The 21,452-nt window shown below is 42.3% G+C and overlaps 4 protein-coding genes across 8 annotated transcripts in view; all 4 read left to right on the top strand.

The window, feature by feature from the left end:
* LOC311491429 (protocadherin alpha-C2-like) overlaps positions 1 to 21,452 on the top strand; it is a gene marked incomplete at its 5' end in the record, with an annotated part of 187,825 nt that overhangs the window by 143,424 nt on the left and 22,949 nt on the right. Inside the window, one exon of one of the 5 annotated variants that reach the window (XM_084549352.1) lies at positions 12,949 to 15,489. The exons of the other annotated variants lie outside the window; for them this stretch is intronic. Within the exon in view, the coding sequence (XP_084405478.1) occupies positions 13,120 to 15,489 (2,370 nt within the window). Of the gene's footprint in view, positions 1 to 12,948; positions 15,490 to 21,452 lie in introns of those variants that run through there. 5 annotated transcript variants of the gene reach the window in all.
* LOC311491294 (protocadherin alpha-8-like) lies at positions 115 to 9,174 on the top strand (the record flags this gene model as incomplete). The annotated part of the gene is made up of 2 exons (XM_084549199.1): positions 115 to 595; positions 7,262 to 9,174. The coding sequence occupies 2 exons, from the start codon at positions 115 to 117 to the stop codon at positions 9,172 to 9,174; spliced, it is 2,394 nt and encodes a 797-aa protein (XP_084405325.1).
* Positions 3,479 to 6,298, top strand: LOC311491455 (protocadherin alpha-2-like). The gene has a single exon (XM_084549383.1). The coding sequence runs from the start codon at positions 3,815 to 3,817 to the stop codon at positions 6,230 to 6,232; it is 2,418 nt and encodes an 805-aa protein (XP_084405509.1). The 5' UTR covers positions 3,479 to 3,814; the 3' UTR covers positions 6,233 to 6,298.
* LOC311491456 (protocadherin alpha-3-like) lies at positions 9,701 to 12,344 on the top strand. The gene has a single exon (XM_084549384.1). The coding sequence runs from the start codon at positions 9,867 to 9,869 to the stop codon at positions 12,282 to 12,284; it is 2,418 nt and encodes an 805-aa protein (XP_084405510.1). The 5' UTR covers positions 9,701 to 9,866; the 3' UTR covers positions 12,285 to 12,344.

The raw sequence follows: 21,452 nt of genomic DNA, 5'->3' as shown, positions 1-21,452 counted from the left end.
CGTGGAAGGGACTGTGAAGGGAAGGGCAGGAGCGTCCTCACAACATTATTGCTTCGCGTGGAAATATTTCTGTTGTGGATAAATGATCACTTGAGATCTTCTCGTGCGTCAACGATGTATACTCGACGGCAAAGGCAATACGCCTGGATTCGCTTCGCCGTGTTTCTTTGTCTTTGCGACTGGTCTGCCTCGCAGTTATCCTATTCGATCTCCGAGGAAGTGAACAAAGGCACCGTGGTGGGGAATATCGCAAAGGATTTAAATCTCAACATACAGGAACTAGAGAGCAGGGATCTACGGGTTGTTTCGAGTTACAGTAAGACGTATTTTGACGTGAATTTACGGACGGGGAACCTCTTAGTGGAAGAGAGAATCGACCGAGAGCAACTGTGTCCGCATGTGGCGAAATGCTCATTGAAAATACAAGCTGTGGTGAATAATCCAATGACTGCACATCGCATCGAGGTTAATATTTTGGATATAAACGACAATGCGCCTGCTTTTACAGAAAGTACATATTCTTTGAATATTTACGAATCGTCGTTAACGGGAGAACGGTATCTTCTCCCAGTAGCGGTAGATGCGGACATAGGAAGTAACACAGTAAAAAGCTACAAGCTGAGTCAGAATGAACATTTCTCCCTCGATGTGCAGAGCGGCGGAGAACACGGAGTTTCTGCTGAGCTCGTGCTACAAAAAGCTTTAGATCGAGAGAAACAGTCGGTGATCACACTGCTATTGACGGCGTTAGATGGAGGTAAACCTCCGAGATCAGGGTCTCTACAGATTTATGTAAACGTTATAGATGTCAACGATAATATACCAACGTTTAGCAAATCTCTCTATAAAGTACAAGTCAGAGAAAATGCGGCTCCTGGAACACTTGTCATCAAGTTAAATGCAACAGATTTAGATGAAGGCATGAACAGTAAGATCCTGTATACATTTATCAAAAGAGGAAATATTGATCCATCAAATATTTTTGATCTAAATTCAGAAACAGGTGAAATTACTATGAAGGGTAAACTAGACTTTGAAGAAACACCTGCTTATGAAGTGAGAGTTCAAGCAATGGATCAAGGTCCTGTTCCTCGTAGTGCACATACTAAACTACTGATAGAGATAATCGATGTGAATGATAATTCCCCAGAAATATCTGTGACATCTCTCATGACTCCTGTGAGAGAAGATGCAGAACTGGGGACAATTGTTGCATTGGTTACAGTGAGTGACAAAGATGGAGGGACAAATGGTGTAACTGACTGTAAAGTAGTTGGCTCTGCTCCATTTAAACTCAAATCCAACTACAAAAATGACTATTCATTAGTAGTAGATGGACCGCTGGACAGAGAAAACAATTCTATTTACAATGTCACCATTACAGCCACAGACCAAGGAAGTCCCCCTCTGTCCAGCATTAGGGTCATTACTGTTCATGTTTCTGATGTCAATGACAACGCACCAAGATTTATGGAGCCTGTCATTAATGTGTATGTTAAAGAAAACAGTCCAGTAGGTTCAGTTATTTATACAATCAATGCATTTGATCCTGATCTGGATGGAAATGCAAAGTTAACTTACACATTGTTAGACAGTTCTCCAAGAAATATTCCAATTACATCTGTTTTAAATATCAACTCAGAGACTGGAGAAATTATCAGTCTGCAGTCTTTTAATTATGAGGAGTTAAAAACACTTCAGTTTAAAGTTCAGGCCACAGACTCTGGCGTTCCTCCGCTCAGCAGCAACGTGACTATTAACATTTTAATCCTGGATGAAAATGATAATAATCCAACTATTCTTGCGCCTTATTCTGAACACGGTTCTGTGAACAGTGAGAGCATCCCCTATTCTGCTGAAGCTGGATACTTTGTAGCAAAGATCAGGGCTGTTGACGCAGACTCTGGATACAATGCACTGCTTTCTTATCACCTGTCTGAGCCCAAAGGAAACAACCTGTTCAGGATCGGAACCAGCACCGGGGAGATCAGGACTAAGAGGAGAATGAGTGACAATGATGTGAAAACTCACCCCTTGGTGGTGCTGGTTTCTGATAGTGGAGAACCCTCCCTGTCAGCTACTGTGTCTATTGAAGTGGTGGTGGTTGAAAGCACCGCTGACATCCAGACTCATTTCAGACATGTGCCTATAAAGGAGGACAGCTTCTCTGACCTGAACCTGTATCTGCTCATCGCCATTGTGTCGGTGTCAGTGATCTTTCTGCTGAGCCTCATCAGTTTAATAGCTGTCAAATGCCACAGGACAGACAGCAGTTTCAGCAGGTACGGCGCCCCCATGATCACCACCCACCCTGATGGGAGCTGGTCTTACTCTAAATCTACTCAGCAGTACGACGTGTGTTTCAGCTCAGACACACTGAAGAGTGATGTAGTGGTTTTCCCCGCACCCTTTCCACCTGTAGATGGTGAGCTGATCAGTATTAACGAAGGAGACACTTTTACCAGGACTCAGACTTTACCCAACAAAGAGAAGGTAGGCAACACTTCACAGTTAAATTCTTAATATTTGTTTTGGAGCAAACACCAAGTCAATTGAAATTCTGTTGCTGTTCACTTACTGTTCAAATCATTATAAATTGTAACATTACAAACCTACCTCTACGTCAAATTTATGGAAGTGTCCTCCAGTTATGGAGACTGACTTTGTTAGTGGTCATTTGTTGATAAACACACAGACATCGTGTAACATAACAACAATTTATGAAAGCCTTTCTATTGAAATTACCAGTACTCAGGGACAACCAGCTTCTTAACTATAGGATGAAAAATGACTTGTGATCTTGTTTGAATTCGTGCCATTTTGCCACTTGCTTTTGCTTAGTTTATAAATCTTTCTTCATCCGTTAGCCCAAACATGTAGTCTAGTAAATTGTGAAACATTCAAGCTATGTGTTTAATAGATAGTGTGTGACAAAGTAAACGAAATGTTTCCAAATGAATAGAAATTACCCTAATATGCTGACATCTAGGCATCCTAACACAGACAATGTCTTTCACCTCAAAACAATTACTGTTTAAATTATCAACAAAATAAGTTCTTGCCCTGGAACTCAAAATGAAACAGCACCAATGATGACTTCATGTAAATTACTTCAGTATTCAGGTGGGAAACACAATATTAACAGTTTCAAAAAAAGCTTCAGTATTTCAACGACAGGCGACTGAATGGCGCTCTCCGTGGTACTGGAGTCACTGAATGAACATGCGGTCTCTACACCGTCCCCTTTGAAACCTTTTCGTAATATCTCTTTTTAATTTATTATCATCAGATTGCTCTCAAAAGAGTAACGCCATTAAATTATAAGAGTAAAGCATTACTTTAAAAGAAAAGAAGAAGAAAAAAAAAACATAATTTAGATCGTCCACCTCCGGTCCAGCTCTTGAAATAATCATCATTAGATGGTTGCCCCTGTCAACATAGTAGTAAATGGTTAAGTATTAATACTGGCATTCATAAATGTATGCATCTTGGATTTTTACTTCCCCTTGCGTAAACTGAGTCCAATGAAATTGCGAAGGTGTACTTCATTCAGAATAATTTTGAACTGTACCCAAGTTTTAGCAAGCGCGTACATATTGTTCGCCACGTGATGTCGCAGGAGACCGTGGATGTGACTGAGTTGTACATCCAAAACTCCTCCTCCGTGCATGACAAAAATGAAATCGTCATCGGCCACTATTTTCCTGGTCAGTCGGGTGTGTTGTGAGGAGGAGAGAAGGAGCTGAAACGGAATAATACTGCTGTAACTGCGGATAAATGTTCTACTGGGTTCAACTCTTTTGCGGCATCAACGATGTATGAGCGACGACAAAACGGACACGTCTGGATTCTTATTGTTGCGATGCTTTGTCTTTGTGACTGCTCTGCTTCGCAGCTATCGTTTTCAATTTCCGAAGAGGTGAACAAAGGCACCGTAGTGGGGAATATCGCAAGGGATTTAAACCTCAATGTACACGAGCTGGAGACGAGGGATCTGCGCATTGTTTCGAGTTTCAGTAAGACGTATTTTGACGTGAATTTGCGGACCGGAGAGCTCTTTGTTAGCGAGAGAATAGACAGAGAGGAGCTTTGTCCGCATGTGGCAAAATGCTCCATCAAAATCCAGGCAGCTTTAAACAATCCAATGAATGTGCATCGCATCGAGGTCAACATTCTTGATATAAATGATAACTCGCCTTCCTTCGTTGAACAATTGCATGTATTAAATATCTCTGAATTGCTGTCACCGGGAGAGCGATATCTTCTCCCAGTAGCGGTAGATGCGGACATAGGTAGTAACGCAGTGAAGAGCTACAAGCTGAGTCAAAATGAACATTTCTCTCTTGACGTGCAGAGCAGCGGAGAACACGATGTATCTGCTGAGTTAGTGCTCCGGAAGGCTTTAGATCGAGAAAAACAGCCAGTAATCAAACTTATTCTGACTGCGTTAGATGGAGGAAAACCATCCAGATCAGGTACTTTGCAGTTAACTGTTAATGTTATAGATGTCAATGACAACACACCCACTTTCAGTAGCTCTCTTTACAAAGTACAAGTGAAAGAAAATGAGGCTCCTGGAACACTTGTCATCAAGTTAAATGCAACAGATTCAGATGAAGGCATGCACAGTAAGATCCTGTATTCATTTATCAAAAGAGGAAATATTGATCCATCAAATATTTTTGATCTTAATCCAGAAACAGGTGAAATTACTGTGAAGGGTAAACTAGACCATGAAGAAACACCTGCTTATGAAGTGAGGGTTCAAGCAATGGATCAGGGTGCCTCTCCTCGTAGTGCACAAGTTAAACTCCTAATAGAGATAATCGATGTGAATGATAATGCTCCAGAAATATCTGTGACATCTCTTATGACTCCTGTAAGAGAAGATGCAGAATTGGGGACCGTTGTCGCATTTATTACAGTGAGCGATGAAGACGGAGGGAAAAATGGTGTAACTGACTGTAAAGTAGTTGGCTCTGCTCCATTTAAACTCAAATCCAACTACAAAAATGACTATTCATTAGTAGTAGATGGACCACTGGACAGAGAAAACACTTCTATTTACAATGTCACCATTACAGCCATTGATGAAGGAAGTCCCCCTCTGTCCAGCATCAGGGTCATTACTGTTCATGTTTCTGATGTCAATGACAACGCACCAAGATTTATGGAGCCTGTCATTAATGTGTATGTAAAAGAAAACAGTCCAGTAGGTTCAGTTATTTATACAATTAATGCATTTGATCCTGATCTGGATGGAAATGCAAAGTTAACTTACACATTATTAGAAAGTTCTCCAAGAAATATTCCAATTTCATCCATTTTAAACATCAACTCAGAGACTGGGGACATTATCAGTCTGCAGTCTTTTAATTTTGAGGAGTTAAAAACGTTTCAGGTTAAAGTTCAGGCCACAGACTCTGGTGTTCCTCCACTCAGCAGCAACGTGACAGTAAATGTTTTAATCTTGGATGAAAATGATAATAATCCAACTATTCTTGCACCTTATTCTGAACACGGCTCCATTAACAGTGAGACAATCCCCTACTCTGCTGAAGCTGGATACTTTGTGGCAAAGATCAGGGCTATAGACGCAGACTCTGGATACAATGCGCTGCTTTCTTATCACCTGTCTGAGCCCAAAGGAAACAACCTGTTCAGGATCGGAACCAGCACCGGGGAGATCAGGACTAAGAGGAGAATGAGTGACAATGATCTGAAAACTCACCCCTTGGTGGTGCTGGTTTCTGATAGTGGAGAACCCTCCCTGTCAGCTACTGTGTCTATTGAAGTGGTGGTGGTTGAAAGCACCGCTGACATCCAGACTCAGTTCAGACATGTGCCTATAAAGGAGGACAGCTTCTCTGACTTGAACCTGTATCTGCTCATCGCCATTGTCTCGGTTTCAGTGATCTTTCTGCTGAGCCTCATCAGTTTAATAGCTGTCAAATGCCACAGGACAGACAGCAGTTTCAACAGGTACAGCGCCCCCATGATCACTACCCACCCTGATGGGAGCTGGTCTTACTCTAAATCTACTCAGCAGTACGACGTGTGTTTCAGCTCAGACACACTGAAGAGTGATGTAGTGGTTTTCCCCGCACCGTTTCCACCTGTTGATGGTGAACTGATCAGTATTAACGAAGGAGACACTTTTACCAGGACTCAGACTTTACCCAACAAAGACAAGGTGAGTAGTTTTAGCCATTTAGTCCATTTTACGGATTGAAAAGCTAGCTAAAGCTGTATTGGACATTTCCTTTTCTTCATGCATCATACGGTTGGATTCCTACTGCTGTCCTTGTCCTGAAAACAACTTTAAGACATACATGTCTTTCTTGCGGGTTTGCAGGGAGCTTTCCATGGTGCTGAAAACACCATCAACTTCATCTTCTTGGGCTTGTGGTTTTTGGTAGCCTGGTCATATAATATAGTTCTCATATTCTGTTGACATTTAAGGTACAGTGACGGAAACCATCTGGGTTTATATGCACGGCATATTTTCCTCATTGTGCAGTATATAGTGGTGCTCCAATTTAACTAAGTTCACATCTTTCTTATAACACGTGGGGTCGCTGCTGACCACATGATTTTTGTGAGCTTGCTGATTTCAGTCTCCTCCTCTCCGTGTGAAACATCAGCAGGCTGGGAGTGCTTTGTGCGAGGAACACGAGAGGCGATAAAAAGCAGTGCACCGGAGTCGATGGGAATAAACATGTCGGTCGATCGAGTGACGTTTTGTGGATAAATACAATCTCTTTCGCTTCAGAGTCCTGGGAAGCAACGATGGGCAGCGCAAGGAATTATGCAATTTTCTGTTCGCTGATCATTACGTTTTTAACCGACTGGTCCGCTGCTCAGATAGCCTACACCGTTTCCGAGGAGGTGGACAAAGGAACTGTGGTCGGGAACCTCGCGAAGGACTTAAACGTGAACGCCCGAGACTTGCAAACGAGGAATTTAAATATCGTGTCCGGATACAGTAAGAAATATTTCGAGGCTAATTTTAAAACGGGGGATCTTTATGTTAATGAGAGAATAGATCGCGAACAGCTTTGTCCAAACGCGATGAAATGCACTCTGAACCTAGAAGCCATACTGAGTAATCCTCTGGTACATCGACGCATTGAGGTCGTGATTGTTGATTTAAATGACAACGCACCAGCATTCGTCGAGAAGTCATTTTCACTTAACATTTATGAATCGTCCCCTACGGGTGAACACTTCTTGCTTCCTCTTGCTCTTGATGCAGACACAGGCAGCAACTCAGTAAAGACGTACAGACTGAGTCAAAATGAACACTTCTCTCTCGATGTGCAGAGCGGCGGAGAACACGGTGCATCCGCTGAATTGGTGTTACTAAAAGCTCTGGATCGAGAAAAACAAGCTGTTATTAAACTAACACTGACCGCTGTAGATGGAGGTAAACCTCCGAACAGCGGAACAGTGCAGATAATTATTAATGTCCAAGACGTCAATGATAACACGCCCTTGTTTAGCAAAAGTCTTTATAAAGCTCGTGTAAAAGAAAATGCTCATGTTGGATCATTAGTTATTCAAATTAATGCCACAGATTTAGACGAAGGAGACAACGCGAGGGTGATCTACTCTTTTGTCAAACGTGCAAACTTTAACCCAGCTGATGTGTTTTCTATAAATGCAGACACTGGTGAGATCACCGTTAGGGGTAATTTAGATTACGAGGCCCAGTCAGCATATGAGATTCATGTTCAGGCAACAGACAGTGGCTCATCGCCACGGAGGGCAAATGGAAAGCTACTGATAGAGGTAGTTGATGTGAACGACAATGCCCCAGAAATTGTGATAACGTCACTCATGAACCCCGTTAGAGAAGATGCTGAAATGGGAAGCGTTGTCGCCTTAGTAACAGTGACTGATAAGGATGGAGGAAAAAACGGCCAGACTCACTGTAAACTTGTTGGTTCTACGCCCTTTAAATTGACTTCAAATTATAAAAATTATTACTCGTTAGTTGTAGACGGACCTCTTGACAGAGAGGAATATCCTTCTTACAATGTCACAATTGTAGCGAATGATGAAGGTAGCCCATCTCTATCCAGCAGCAGCATTATTAATGTTCAAGTTTCTGATGTGAATGACAATGCACCTCGATTCCTTGAACCCGTGATTAATATTTATGTAAAAGAAAACAGTCCAGTTGGGGCACGGATCTATGCCATAACAGCAGTAGATCCAGATATAAATGACAATGCGAGAGTGACATACTCACTAGAAGGTGTTTCAAAAAGTATCCCAATAACTACATTGGTAAACATCAACTCAGAGACTGGAGAAATTATCAGTCTGCAGTCTTATAACTTTGAGGAGTTAAAAACGTTTCAGTTCAAAGTTCAGGCCACAGACTCTGGTGTTCCTCCGCTCAGTAGCAACGTGACTGTAAACGTTTTAATCCTCGATGAAAATGATAATAATCCAACTATTCTTGCGCCCTATTCTGAACACGGCTCAGTGAACAGTGAGACCATCCCCTATTCTGCTGAAGCTGGATACTTTGTAGCAAAGATCAGGGCTGTCGACGCAGACTCTGGATACAATGCACTGCTTTCTTATCACCTGTCTGAACCCAAAGGAAACAACCTGTTCAGGATCGGAACCAGCACCGGGGAGATCAGGACTAAGAGGAGAATGAGTGACAATGATGTGAAAACTCACCCCTTGGTGGTGCTGGTTTCTGATAGTGGAGAACCCTCCCTGTCAGCTACTGTGTCTATTGAAGTGGTGGTGGTTGAAAGCACCGCTGACATCCAGACTCAGTTCAGACATGTGCCTATAAAGGAGGACAGCTTCTCTGACTTGAACCTGTATCTGCTCATCGCCATTGTCTCGGTGTCTGTGATCTTTCTGCTGAGCCTCATCAGTTTAATAGCTGTCAAATGCCACAGGACAGACAGCAGTTTCAGCAGGTACAGCGCCCCAATGATCACCACCCACCCTGATGGGAGCTGGTCTTACTCTAAGTCTACTCAGCAGTACGACGTGTGTTTCAGCTCAGACACACTGAAGAGTGATGTAGTGGTTTTCCCCGCACCGTTTCCACCTGTAGATGGTGAGCTGATCAGTATTAACGAAGGAGACACTTTTACCAGGACTCAGACTTTACCAAACAAAGAAAAGGTGAGTTGTACATAAACAAAGAGTAGATTTAGACTCTTCCTTCTGATTTTGTCATTTAATTTCTGGAGGACGTTTTCAACACTTGAACTTTTCCTTATAGTTTTTTTATGTTGTATACTCTGGCCTTGAAAGCAACGTGGTAAAAATAAATAATATGGATAATGGGGAACACAGGGAAATATAGACAATCTGCTATGTAAAATTTAGTATTGAGTATTTTAAGCCTAAAACTCCAAACAACTGACCAGCATTGTCGCTGTCTATGGTGCTGAACTGAACAGCGTTAAGGCCGTCTTGCTTTTAGATATCTAAAAGTCTAAACTGCCTCTCACTCATCCAATGTATTTTGCTCTTCTAACAAATAACTGAGATTGTCTTAATGTATCAGAAACTACGTTTTGTCGTGAAGGAGGATTTTTTTTTTTTTTTTTGCTTTTATTTTATTTTATTTCGAGTTGCACGCATTCCTATGCATCGTATACAATATCACTGTCTTTATACATTAGCAAAAAAATAACAGTTGGTGTCGCATGAGACCACAAATGAGTCCGAGTGGCTCCTTTTTTCTCACTCCAGACTCCTCCCCTCTGTTCGAAGCGTCAGTAGTCTAGTGCTTTGTCAGACAACACACAAATGGTTACAAGGCAGGAAGGGCTTCATCTGTTATTGGCCTCAGAAAGGAATATTTGTTTCACTGCGTAACAGCGATGGGACGCGGAGGACAAAGAGTCGCCGGTTGGATACGAATAATCGCTTTGCTTTGTTTGTGTGATGCGTCTGCGTCGCAGCTCTCGTTCTCCGTTTCCGAGGAGGTTGACAAAGGAACGGTGGTGGGGAATCTCGCTAAGGATTTACAAGTTAACGTTCACGAACTGGAAAAACGGGATCTCCGGATTGTCTCGGGGACTTCTAAGAAATATTTTGACGTGGATTTAAATACTGGCGCTCTGTATGTTTCCGATAGGATTGATCGCGAAGAGCTGTGTCCGAATACGGCGAAATGTTCCCTGAATATAGAGGCAATTCTGAGCCACCCAATGCAGCTGCATCGAATAGAGGTCCAGATTACGGATATAAACGACAACGCTCCATCTTTCCGTGAAAAGGAGAAGACTTTAAATATTTCGGAATCGTCTTCTGCCGGTGAGAGATATCTACTCCCGGTGGCAAAAGACGCAGACACGGGCAGTAACTCGGTAAATAGCTATAAGCTGAGTCCCAATGAGTATTTCTCACTAGATGTACAGAGCGGTGGGCAACACATTGAGTCTGCTGAACTAGTGCTGCAGAAATCTTTAGATAGGGAGAAAATGTCCGTTATCAACCTTGTTTTAACTGCTCTGGACGGAGGAAAACCTGCCCGATCAGGAACGTTAAAGATAATTGTACATGTTATGGATGTGAATGACAACAATCCCATATTTGGTCAACCTTTGTATAAGGCCCAAGTCACTGAAAACGCCCCTTTTCAGACCTCCATACTGATAGTAAGTGCTACAGACTTGGATGAGGGAATTAACAGTGAAATAGTTTATTCGTTTATTGAAAGAGGCGATTTCAATCCTAATGCTTTGTTTTCAATAAACCCAGAAACTGGGGAAATCACTGTGAAGGGAAACGTAGACTATGAAGAGAATACAGCATATGATATTCGTATACAGGCAAGAGATAAAGGTACACCTTCAAGAAGTGTTCATGGTAAATTATTAGTGGAAGTGATTGATGTTAATGATAACACACCTGAAATCATTATCACCTCTCTGATGAGCCCAGTGAAAGAGGATGCAGAGATTGGTACAGTCGTAGCTTTGGTGACTGTGACTGACAAAGATGGGGGGAATAATGGTCTCACCAGTGCAGCAATTCTTGGGGTGCTGCCTTTTAAACTCAAGCTGAATTACAAAAACTATTATTCGTTAACAGTGGATGGGCCTCTTGACAGAGAAACTGTTTCTCAATACAATGTCACCATCATAGCCACAGATGGAGGTAACCCATCTCTCTCCAGTACCAGTATTATACCTGTGCATATTTCTGATGTGAATGACAATGCCCCACTATTCTCTGAAACCGTGATTAACACATACGTGAAAGAGAATAGTGCAGTAGGTGGTACTATCTTCACTGTAACTGCAGTTGATCCTGATATAAAAGAAAATGCTAAGGTAACATATTCACTATTAGATGGCTTTCCAAAAGATATTCCAATAGCGTCTGTTGTAAACATCAACTCAGAGACTGGAGACATTATCAGTCTGCAGTCATTTAACTTTGAGGAGTTAAAAACATTTCAGTTTAAAGTTCAAGCCACAGACTCTGGTGTTCCTCCGCTCAGCAGCAATGTGACTGTAAATGTTTTAATCCTGGATGAAAATGATAATAATCCAACTATTCTTGCGCCCTATTCTGAGCACGGCTCCATTAACAGTGAGACCATCCCCTATTCTGCTGAAGCTGGATATTTTGTAGCAAAGATCAGGGCTGTAGATGCAGACGCTGGATACAATGCACTGCTTTCTTATCACCTGTCTGAACCCAAAGGAAACAACCTGTTCAGGATTGGAACCAGCACCGGGGAGATCAGGACTAAGAGGAGAATGAGTGACAATGATCTGAAAACTCACCCCTTGGTGGTGCTGGTTTCTGATAGTGGAGAACCCTCCCTGTCAGCTACTGTGTCTATTGAAGTGGTGGTGGTTGAAAGCACCGCTGACATCCAGACTCAGTTCAGACATGTGCCTATAAAGGAGGACAACTTTTCTGACTTGAACCTGTATCTGCTCATCGCCATTGTGTCGGTGTCTGTGATCTTTCTGCTGAGCCTCATCAGTTTAATAGCTGTCAAATGCCACAGGACAGACAGCAGTTTCAGCAGGTACAGCGCCCCCATGATCACCACCCACCCTGATGGGAGCTGGTCTTACTCTAAATCTACTCAGCAGTACGACGTGTGTTTCAGCTCAGACACACTGAAGAGTGATGTAGTGGTTTTTCCCGCACCGTTTCCACCTGTAGATGGTGAGCTGATCAGTATCAACGAAGGAGACACTTTTACCAGAACTCAAACGTTACCTAACAAAGAAAAGGTAAGAGTGATTGTACAAACAACACAGAGCTTTCATTGATTTAATATTTTATTTTGAAACTTACAGCAATACCCTAAAGCAACTGTGTTATGCACCGTCTAGGGGTGTCTAGCACACAACATGATTAGGCTCCATCTTCCCCAAATCCCACGTAGCCACCATGAGTCCAATATAAATAAAGGCAGTTTATTTACAAAGTGAGTGGATGGTAACTTCGGGGTGGATTAAGGCCAAAATAACAAACAAAACAATCCTACCTAGAAACACATCAGATAACCTAATAAACACAAACAAATGACAAAAAACACTTTCCTACCTAACTAAACAAGAGAAAAGAAGGTAACAAAACTGGCAGTCCACCCGTACTACTCAAAGGAAACTAACAGAACTAATACAGGTGCAATACTAACTTTAATTATATTATCCGGTCATCTGAGCCATTGGGACGGTAGCGCAATTATATGAAATACCTATGGTCAAACACTATTCTCCTTTATATATATATATATTTTAATATGCATTTTAAGGCTCCCAACTCTTGCAAGAATTTGTCACGTGTCAGTTCATGTAAAATCAGAATCAAATTTGAGTTACTAACTTTGAGCTGCACATTATTTAAAGACTTTATCTTTATGAAGCCTTTGTCTGCAGCATTACCACAAGATGTCGCTAACACCTCACGAAGTCGAAAAATAGCTTTTTTCTTTTTTTTTTTTTTTTAATCCAAAACGTCGCTCCTCCTTTTAAAGACGGTGTGCAATTCTTTGTCGTAGCAGTACAGAATACCCTAGCTGCAGTGAGTTGGTTTGGTCTGCATACAGAGCAATGTTACCGGACTGATATATTTTTTTAGCATAAACGTGTTCAGGAGGTTATGGACAGAATGCAACAAGGGAATATTTTTCGGCACTGGATTTATTATTTGTTCATTGTATTTCACTTATGGAGGGACGCGGCAACACAGATTGTGTATTCTGTTACGGAGGAATCGAGCCCGGGCACCACTGTGGGAAATTTGGCGAAGGATTTACATCTAGATGTGCAGGAATTGGAAACCAGAGATTTTCAGATTTCAGGACCTAATACGAGGTATTTCGAAGTAAACGTTAAAACTGGAATGCTTCTGGTGAAAGACAGAATAGACAGAGAGGAGCTATGCTCTCGAAACGTGAAGTGTTCTCTCGAAGTGGAAGCCATTGTGAACTCACCGCTGAATCTGTATCGCTTTGAGGTTAAAATTCTGGACATAAACGACAACACGCCCTCTTTTCGGATACCGGAGATTGTTCTGAATGTGTCCGAGTCTGCTTTTCCCGGTGAGAAATTTGCTCTACCGAAGGCTTTTGATGCAGATGTCGGGAGTTACTCGGTCAAGAGCTACAAGCTGAGCCCAAATGAACATTTCACCCTGGATGTGCAGAATGCTGGAGAGCCGACTATGTTCGCTGAAATGGCACTTCATAAAACGTTAGACCGTGAGAAACAGGCCGTTATAAAATTAACACTTACAGCTACTGACGGAGGAAAACCTCCTAAATCAGGCACCTTACAGATCACAGTTAACGTGCAAGATGTTAATGATAATATTCCTGTATTTGATAAGTCCTTGTACAAAGCCACTGTGCTCGAAAACACACCACGCGGTGCAGCTGTAATATCTGTGCATGCTAGAGATTTAGACGAAGGTCTTAATGGAGAAATACAGTATTCTTTTATTAACCAAGACAACGATAACGATGTCGATAAATTTGCCATAAACCCCATGACTGGGGAGATTACAGTAAACGGTGAACTGGACCACGAGAAAAATAATGCTGTTGAAATCCGCGTTCAAGCGAAAGACAAAGGCCCAAATCCAAGAGCATCTAATTGTAAAGTACTCGTCGAAATTACGGATATTAATGACAATCCACCCGAAATATCAGTGACATCTTTAGTCAACGTGGTGAAAGAAGACGCGCCCCCAGACACAATGGTTGGACTGATAACAGTGAGAGATTACGACGCAGATAAAAATGGCGTTGTTCAGGTTAGAATAGCTGATTCTGTGCCGTTCAAAATCAAGAACACGTATAAGAATCATTATTCTTTAGTCGTAGACGGAACGCTAGACAGAGAGCGAAATCCACAATATAATGTGACAATAACAGCGACTGACGAAGGGCTTCCGCCCCTTTCCAGTACAAGCGTCATCACAGTCCACGTTTCTGATGTCAATGACAACGCACCTCGTTTTAAAGAACCCGTGATTAACATTTTTGTCAGAGAGAACAGTCCCGTAGGCGCCGTTATCTATACGATGACTGCAGATGATCCTGATGTAGACGAAAATGCCAAAGTAACGTTTTCAGTAATTAATAATAATGATAAAAACAACGCCATAGGGTCAGTTATTAATGTCAACTCAGAGACTGGAGACATTATCAGCCTGCAGTCTTTTAACTTTGAGGAGTTAAAAACATTTCAGTTTAAAGTTCAGGCCAAAGACTCTGGTGTTCCTCCGCTCAGCAGCAACGTGACAGTGAACGTTTTTGTCCTGGATGAAAATGACAACAGCCCCTCAATTATTTACCCATATTCTGACAGTGAGAGCATCCCCTACTCTGCTGAAGCCGGATACTTCGTAGCAAAGATCAGGGCTGTAGACGCAGACTCTGGATACAATGCCCTGCTTTCTTATCACCTGTCTGAACCCAAAGGAAACAACCTGTTCAGGATCGGAACCAGCACCGGGGAGATCAGGACTAAGAGGAGAATGAGTGACAATGATCTGAAAACTCACCCCTTGGTGGTGCTGGTTTCTGATAGTGGAGAACCGTCCCTCTCAGCTACTGTGTCTATTGAAGTGGTGGTGGTTGAAAGCACCGCTGACATCCAGACTCAGTTCAGACATGTGCCTATAAAGGAGGACAGCTTTTCTGACTTGAACCTGTATCTGCTCATCGCCATTGTCTCTGTGTCAGTGATCTTTCTGCTGAGCCTCATCAGTTTAATAGCTGTCAAATGCCACAGGACAGACAGCAGTTTCAGCAGGTACAGCGCCCCCATGATCACAACCCACCCTGATGGGAGCTGGTCTTACTCTAAATCTACTCAGCAGTACGACGTGTGTTTCAGCTCAGACACACTGAAGAGTGATGTAGTGGTTTTCCCCGCACCGTTTCCACCTGCAGATGGTGAACTGATCAGTATTAACGAAGGAGACACTTATACCAGGACTCAGACTTTACCAAACAAAGAAAAGGTAAGATGTAGTCAAAGTCATTGAGAATAATCTAAGTTTTGTAACTTCTGTACACGCCTACTCTTGCCTGCATTTGGTGTAAGCTCTGTCCATGGTACTGAAATCACAGAGGCCTGTTAGAGCCTCTTTGTCACAGTAGTTATCTCGTCAGACTAAACCACAAAGTACGAAAGAAAATAGGGTGGGTGGAGTGAAAATAAATCAATAAATTATATATAGACATGTAAAATACATTTTAAAAATAATAATAATAAATGTTTTATTTATTTTGCCTGTATCATCGCAAAATATAGACAAATGAGTTAATGGTCTAAATATGAGGAGGGGGGATTACCAGAGGAAATACAAACAACAACTAATGCGAAAACTACCTCGGCATATATAGCAATGACTTAGCCGACCCTACCATGATTTATTGATCAGAACAGCAGGAAGCCGTCCGTTTCTTTTATAGACACTATTTATTCCTGCCTACTACAAGACCTGACACAGCATAACCTCCGTTTAACTCATTTGAATTTCCCACCCTTTAAAAACAGCAACGAAACCAGCGCGGTCAATGGCGTCCTCCATTCTGCTAGCTTAATTATTACAGTTTGTATCGTGGGCTAAGTTTGCTAGCTAACCGGAAATCATCAAAAAAGGAATCGGTGACATCTGAAGTTTGGCTAACAAACAGGTGTAGCTTCCTCCGTGTCAAGCTGAATTCACAGTAGTTACACTCGAAATCGGTTTAAAAGTGCATATACATATAAAGCATTAACATGGCACACAATCGCTGCTCGAAGCAACTTATTATAAACCAATAGCCTATAAACAGTAGCGACGGAGCACTCCACAGGCCCATGGGTGATTAACTTACTAAAGCTGAAAACACTTACTCGCCGGGGAAGTTAAAGGTAATAGGAGCCTCTCAGGGGATGTAGGTGAACATCGTTTGGGTGTCCATGTAAAGGAATAAAACTGGTCTCGGTAATCTCGTACAGTTTCCGTAATGTCAACAACCCAAGAGAAAAATATCCCGCCATCTTCCATTTAAACTTCTTCTTCTCTCTTCAATTGCCGTCCACTGCGGTCAGTGCTGCCATTGGTGGCTGTAAGATGAATTGCATCTATTCGGTTAGCTAACATTACCTTTCGCCAGGAAATGTTTGGTCTTGGTCTTCACCTGGCATGTGCTGTTTTTAATCATTACTTTCGCATTCCATCTGAGTAAGTCCTGCTGTTTTTTCTTCGTAGTCGGGCACATTTTTATCAGCCTTTTCATCCTTTCTCATTTTAAATACTTAAAGTGATTAACATCTGGCTAATGTGATGTTGATTTGGCTGCTGACGTGAACAAGCTCAACAGGGATAACAGGCAGCTATTTTTAGCTATGACATGTGGCGATCCAGTTTCTGTCCTTGTTAGATCAGAAACTACACAGGCTGAAGCTGCTGACATGTTTTACACAGAGCATCACCTCCTTTTAAAGCAATAGCCTTACACTTCGGGAAGTAGCTATTGATAGTGTCTTGGATGGGATATTGCTTCCACTTGCTTTGGTTTGCACACATTTGCTGGTTGCTCTAGTTGCAGTCTACGTTTTTATTTGGTTTCCAACAGTAGGTGGTAAGCTTTGTGTGCAATGTCTTTCTCACAAACTCGCTCTTGAAGACAGAAATACCAATATCATCACTTTGAGCTTCATTGTAGCCTCGTGAAACTAATGTGTCTATATTGTTCTATATCTGTATAATTTATTGAGTGATCTTTTCATTGTGTTTTGTTCAGGTTTTAGTGTGAAAAACCTGAACAAAGGTTCAGATTTTGTAGCTAATTCGTTCTTTAATCATGTTGATGATTAGCTGCTTCGTCTGTTCACCAAACTCGGTGTACATACAGTGCACATTCTAACCTGCCAATGCAGCTGTTGCTACTAACATTAACAGTTGTTCTGGTATGTTCAAGTAAGTCATGACGGTGAGCAATCATCCATAAAACCCGTAAGATTAAAGCACCCTGAAGGAATTTGATAAACATTAATTTTACCTGTGCTTTTCTCATGAAAATGTCAAAATGTCTTCCATGAAAAGACATACAGTATGAAAATTTAAAGCTGCATTTTGACCCACCAGATTAGGTACCACAGAAATTAAATCTCCCAGGTTTGGATGTCTGTCATGGTCTGTCTTTATTTGTTCTCTTGCAATCGAGTTGCACGTAATCCTGCCTGGTATTTACCAATGCAGTATTTAATTCTCTACTGTTTGTGCTCATAATGTCAATCATGACAAAGCAATTGCTTGTTTTTTGGTACCTAGTTTTGTTATATTTTTAATATTTCTATGGTTTCAGCTTGGCCTCTTGTATAATATAGCAGTCAGGGATTGATCTTGCACCGAAGAGTATTGTTGAAACAGGACTAGCTTTTGTAGGGTACTGTGATTGCTTAGTTGTAATAACAGATTATAGTCTTATCTTTATTTTTACCATGTTGGTGATTATGCATAACTGTTTCTGAACTTTGACTATTTATTCTCTGTCTAAAATTCATCTGTTAAATACATACATGCTGCATGTATGTGTTTTATTACATGCTTGTGTTTAATATACATTTTGTATTTGTGCTTTTAAAGATGCTAGTGCATTCTTTATTTTTCTCAGTATCCCAAGACATGCAGGCAGCGTCATATTCATTTCATTCCTGTTCTTTTTCCTCTTCCTCATCCTCCTCCTCCATGCTGCCAGAGCTCTTCCCCTCCCCCTATTCTTGCCTGAGATGGGGAGCAGCTGAGAGAACTAACAGGGAATTAGCTTCCATCTCTGAATACATGCGTGCCATCCACCTTAGAGCGCTGTAAACACGATCTAATGTATTTTCATTAGCATTCCTGGTGTGTGTGCCTTGATCCGCTCATGTTAGGATGGCCATGGCCCAGATGTGCCTCGTGTGTTCTGTTTTCATTGAATTTGGTTTAATTTGACGCTCTGTTATGAAGCTATTTGCGTGGCATATTTATATATTCAATTCTAGTATTGCTCCTAGCTGGTGGAATCTGTTCAAATAAAGTAGGTGAAGCTTAGTAGGTTGTACACTGTGTGGCTATGATGCTTTAAGTCACTCAGACAGTATGACCTCATTTCAGGGAGTGGTTCAGCACAAACAAGCATGGCTTGATCTGTCAAACGCAGCTCGTTTGCTCGGCTCAGTGTAAAGAGGACTGAACCAGAGCTTGCTAACAGGCTTGGAATACTGCATTCGACTAGTAGCCTATGGGCTGTGCACGGTTTATAAGTGGGTCAGCTTGTGATTTAAATATGGCAGCGCGCTATACATGCGCCATCTGAGTGGACCTGCGTTTGCTGGCTGCTTTTTTTTTTTTTTTTTTGTCCCATACAGTCAAAGCACAAGCTCTTCCATATTGTAGCTCCTAAAACAATGCCTGGAGCTGTCCCTCTGCGTAAAAGCGGTTCAGTATGTGTTCTCTGCGCTGCAGCTCTCTGTGGATGTGTGTGAGTGAGGAGGAGGAAGAAGGAGAAGAAGGGAGGGGGGAGGGGCAGGTAATTTTCCGCTACCCGCTGATGCTGCAGCAGCGGCAGCAGGGAGCTTCCGTACCGATCGAGGTAGCGGCTCCGCTTGGTTCAGCTCCCTCCTGCTCTGCTCTGCGGCTGGGCGGGGCAGACCAGACAACACCTAGTGTCAATCACAGATTAGCCGGTTGGGCGGGGCAAAATGGCCACGGTAGATGAGGAGGGGAGGCTTTTGCCCATGCAACCATCTGAACCTCTTGTTTTTGTGTCGGTGCGTCACAGGATATTTTTTTATGATAGATATTCCATGTGGTGGGTGTTGTTTAGAGCATTGATCATAATAATAATCTATACACAATTACTCCCTAACCGTGTTGCAGTATGCATAACATGACAACCCAGGGTTTTTGAGTTTACCTGATAAAAGCATGTGCCTCCTCTGGTGCTGTAAAATGCATTGAATAATTTATTCTACCGTACATTATCTGTGCTGAAGCTCACAGCTAAGTGCTTTGCAGTTCATAGATTGCAGTTCCACCGCAGAGGCTTTCCTTTTGGTGGAGTACATAGATGGGTTTAACAGCTGGACCAAAGGCACGACGCAGAAATGTCCTCACCTCTGTTGGAACGCGAGGTGACAGAGCGACATAAGATGTGTTTAATATTTTGCTTTATCTGTCTCTGCCTGTCTGTCACGTCATCCACTTCCTGTTTTTCCTCCTTCACAAGGGTGTGTCCTTTGTGTGTGAGAGTGAGGTTAGTCCTGCTATCTGTGGTTTCCATGGAGACCGTGCTGAGCTGTAATGAAATGATGAACTAGTCTGTTTCCAGGGAGCTGCCAGTATGTACCCGCCCCCACCCAGGCATCCATCCCAGCATGTGTTGTGGACGCAAACAGGCAGGAAACAGTGTGGACAGAAAGGAGAGAGACAGGAGAGAGTGAGCGAGAGAGAGACAAGGAGAAGGATGTGCATCACCTTCAGAAGAAATGCCTTGTCAAGGGTAAAAAAAAGTGAGCTAAGCACATGAGGGTAAAGTGTTTGAGATTAGAGAATCGGTTCCAAAATAGGAAAGGGTGTTAGACGAAGTCCTAAATACAGCAGCACAAACTCAGCTCTTGAGCATGAGATTGTGAGAAAACTGTTTGTGAGAGGATTAGATGGGGGGAAAAAAACACATTAAATACATGCCCTGTAGCTGAGTGAGAACATCACAGGCTTTTAGAATTGGTCACAGATAAAAGGAAGAATTTATCATCACCCCCTCCCCTGCTGCCCCACTTCCACCAACCCGTTCTCCATCCGTACTCCCTCTTAGTGGCATTTGGATGTTATTTGCAGCCATTAGATTAGCTTTGTCATGCTCAGAAGCACGGGTTCCATCCTCTCCCATCCGGCAAAGATACAAAGCCAGGGCATCCTGAGAGGGAAGTATCCAAAGCCTGCCTGCATTTCCTGATAGCTTTGTTCAGTGCCACAGCAAGAATCTGTCTGAATTATGCACCGGCTGAATCGGGACAACCAAGGAACTTTTTAACCCTTGTAGGGCTCCAGAGGGAGGGATTTGTGGTTGTTTTAGTTCTCGCAGACCCTTTTATGTTTGAAGGAAAGGTACACAAGGGATCAGTGCAAACACACCCAAAGAATGCCTTCTCCACCCGCTTTACTTTGTCCACCTGAGTAATTGGATTGTGGTTACCACGGGACTTTTGTTCTTAGATTTTTTTTAAATGGGAACATTCATGTGCTGAGAGAAATGTATGATGAGAAGACGGTATGAGAATATAGCTCTGTTATGAAATAAACCAAACAACACAAGTCACCAGTTTTGCTAACACAGTTGTCTTTGCGTTCCAGTTTTGTACTTCAGCTTTGTCATATTATTTCAGAATGACTGAATTAGTGTTGCCTTTGTTGTGACAAACGGTTGTGTATTTCCTTAGAGAGTGTGTGAGTGACATTTTTCACTAAAACTCTCATTTTCAGTGTCTGTGATGTGCGTCTAGTAAATGTATGGCCTTTCATTGTAGACTATAGGCACTTGTACTGTCTTCCACCATCCACATGGTCATAGTGCTCTTTCTCGTCTCACCTCTGGAGGGTGCCTTGCCTTTTTGTCTTGCTTCATCCGTTGCTGTCACTGTACTGGAAATGATGGAGGAAATGACTGCCACTGCAGTCTGTCCCCTCCCTACCTTTCTCCTTCCCTCTCTCTCTCTCAAACACACACCATCATAGAAGGGATTATGCTTTAGTGCTTTGGCTTAATGAGAAAGCCTCTGTGGATGGGCAGTGGGGTGATGATCACGTGCCCAGCCCTTGTACTACCGAATCATTCCAACAGAGGGACCAATTTCACTGTCTCTCTCACCTCTGTTCCCTCAAGGCTGCCTCTCCCACTCAATGTATCGCAGTGCTTTCAGTATCGACTTTTTACATAATTCCTAATA

Source organism: Chelon labrosus (assembly GCF_963514085.1).
Source record: "Chelon labrosus genome assembly, chromosome: 8".
NCBI classification, from domain to species: Eukaryota; Metazoa; Chordata; class Actinopteri; order Mugiliformes; family Mugilidae; genus Chelon; species Chelon labrosus.
The sequence above is the reverse complement of the archived record's forward strand: the minus strand, read 5'-3'. Positions and strand labels throughout refer to the sequence as shown.